This window comes from Aplysia californica, unplaced genomic scaffold (assembly GCF_000002075.1).
Source record: "Aplysia californica isolate F4 #8 unplaced genomic scaffold, AplCal3.0 scaffold00026, whole genome shotgun sequence".
Classification (NCBI taxonomy): domain Eukaryota; kingdom Metazoa; phylum Mollusca; class Gastropoda; order Aplysiida; family Aplysiidae; genus Aplysia; species Aplysia californica.
Window position 1 is genome coordinate 1,570,845 of NW_004797296.1, and position 2,366 is coordinate 1,573,210.

The 2,366-nt window shown below is 46.3% G+C and overlaps 1 protein-coding gene across 1 annotated transcript in view; it reads right to left on the reverse strand.

Moving 5' to 3' along the window:
- Positions 1-50: 50 nt before the first annotated feature.
- LOC101853219 overlaps positions 51-2,366 on the reverse strand; it is a 15,507-nt gene continuing 13,191 nt past the window's right edge. Inside the window, exon 3 of the mRNA XM_005091146.3 lies at positions 51-2,105. Within this exon, the coding sequence (XP_005091203.1) occupies positions 479-2,105 (1,627 nt within the window). The 3' untranslated portion in view covers positions 51-478. The remainder of the gene's footprint in view (positions 2,106-2,366) is intronic.

Consider the following 2,366-nt stretch of genomic DNA (forward strand, 5'->3'; position numbering starts at 1 on the left):
TCTCTCTCTCTCTCTCTCTCTCTCTCTCTCTCTCTCTCTCTCTCTCTCTCTTTCTCTCTCTCACACCCACACCCACACCCACACCCACACCCACTCACACACACACACACACACACACACACACACACATTCACACACATGCACGTGCGAGCGGTGATTAATAGGTTGAATATTATTGCTCCTGTCGCCGTCTTTTTTTACAAATACTAGTTCAAACGTTAAAACATGAGCACTGGCAAATACGTTGTTATGTCCCCTGGTTTTGTAGTTCCGACTGTTTTGTTGAACTTTGGATGAGTTGATCTTTTCAGACTACCCCGACAATTTCAAATGATCATTAGTCGGCAGTATCTCTTTCTATCTTTCTATCTATCCTTGTGTCTGTCTGTCTGTCTATCTGTCTGTCTGTCTGTCTGTCTATCTCTTTGTCTGTCTCTGACGATAGTGAATGAAACAAAGGCTGAACAACGAAAAATGGTTAGCACTCCTCCACGATCTTTTCAACCTTATTGTCTCTCTTAACTGGTTTTGTACATCGAACTAACAAAGGCACGACTAGTAAAAGAACAGCGCTGAGAAAGTCCAAACTGCCGAAATAGTGGTAGCCTGGGTAGAAAGAATCGAATGAGTCCTTGAATATCCCCACCATCAGGTGATCGATGGTGTGAACGACACCCATCAGCAGGAAGAAGGCAGAGATGACCGGCGCAATGTAGTCCACGCCCAGAAAGTCCACTACCAGGACGGGCATGAGGGTTTGGACCACGTCCAGAGTGTAGCCAAGCATCACCTGGTGAGCCAGCATGAGCCCGAAACTTTTGAAGAAACGAACAATCTGGAAGACAACGCCCACGAGAAACTGCGCTAAAGCCACGATATACACGCGCTGTACGTAGCCGAGATCCGCCACGATGCCAACACTGAATTTGCTGACAAGATCGCTGATGCCTGCTACGGTCAGCAGAAAAGGGATTTCATCATCACTCAGGCCGTTTTCTTGACCAACGGCCGGTACATAGGTTAGTGACGTCACGGTGTGGGAACCTATACCACCTGCAATAAACAGAACAAAAGCTACTGGGTGTGTCAAAACAGAATTATGTATAGCGAATATGATCCTTTTGAGACAAGAGCCCCGGCGTCCGCTACTACCCTCGTGCGAGTCTCCTTCTAAAGAAGCTAGCCCTCGACTTCCACCAGGCATGATGTCCAACTCATTGATTTTAGTATCTGAAGATCCAGGGCTCCTCAACTGCTGGACTTCTTTCGAGTTCGGAATAGTTGGGCTATACAGCGTCACGGAGTTGCTTAAGTTAGGTGTGCTCATGTACTTGATGCTGCTTGAAGCATTTAAAAGGTCAAGTGATTTGGATAAGATGTTTGAATTTGCGAGAGGTCTCAAAACTAAATCTTTTAGGCTACTTTTGCTGCCGAATGTATGATTGGGACCAGCTTCTTCTTGCTTGTGGGTGTCACTTAACTTTCCTATGACAATTGCAGATTTGTTAAATTCCAACTGATCCACTGTGCCATCTCTCTGGGTAAGACTGGACTTGTCATCTGGACAAAGGACGTCTGATGTCGAATGTTTGTTTTCTCTTTCTAACCTTTCAACGTGTCCATTCTGTCCCTCTTTAAGCAATGCAATTTCCTCAGCCTTTTCCTGGGAATGTGAACACTCTGAGAGCTCATGTTTGCTGACAGAGTCCTCCGTCTCGTCAACTGTACTTGTGTTTGTCGAATCTTGATTGTAGGACGACAAGGGTCGGAAGAGCATGGAGGCAACAACACTATGCATAGCAAAACCCCCAAGAAGGAGCACAGCCCCGCGGAGTCCATAGGAGTCCAACAAATATTTGCAAAACGGTGTGCCTGTCAAGGTCCCGATGCTGATACCCATACTGGCCACGGCGTTGGCGAAGGAGATGCGTCGTTTGAAGTAGTGACCCAGCAGAGCCGTCTGGGGGAGGACGATGAACGCTTGAGCCGCGCCGATCAGGGCAAAGAAAACACCGAGAAGGCCGATGTTTGGACAGAAGGCGATGCTCGTGATGGATAGCGAATGGACCACGGAGCCGAAGAGAGCCAGAGTTCGATACTTGAACCTGGGTGAAGGAAAAAAACAACAACAAACGGGAAATATCAGTGCGATCGTAACCGAAGGTTACTTTTTCGAGTTGTGCGTGTGTATAAATATGTGTGTGTGTTTGTTTGCTTGTTTGTTTGTTTGTTTGTATATTTGTTTGTTTTTCTTGTTCATTTGTATTTTTGTTGGGTTTTTGGAGTGCTTCGTTTTGTTTGTTTATTTGTTTGTTTCCATTTCTGGTTTTGGATTGGGGGGAGGGGGTATGTTTTGTTCGGGGGGG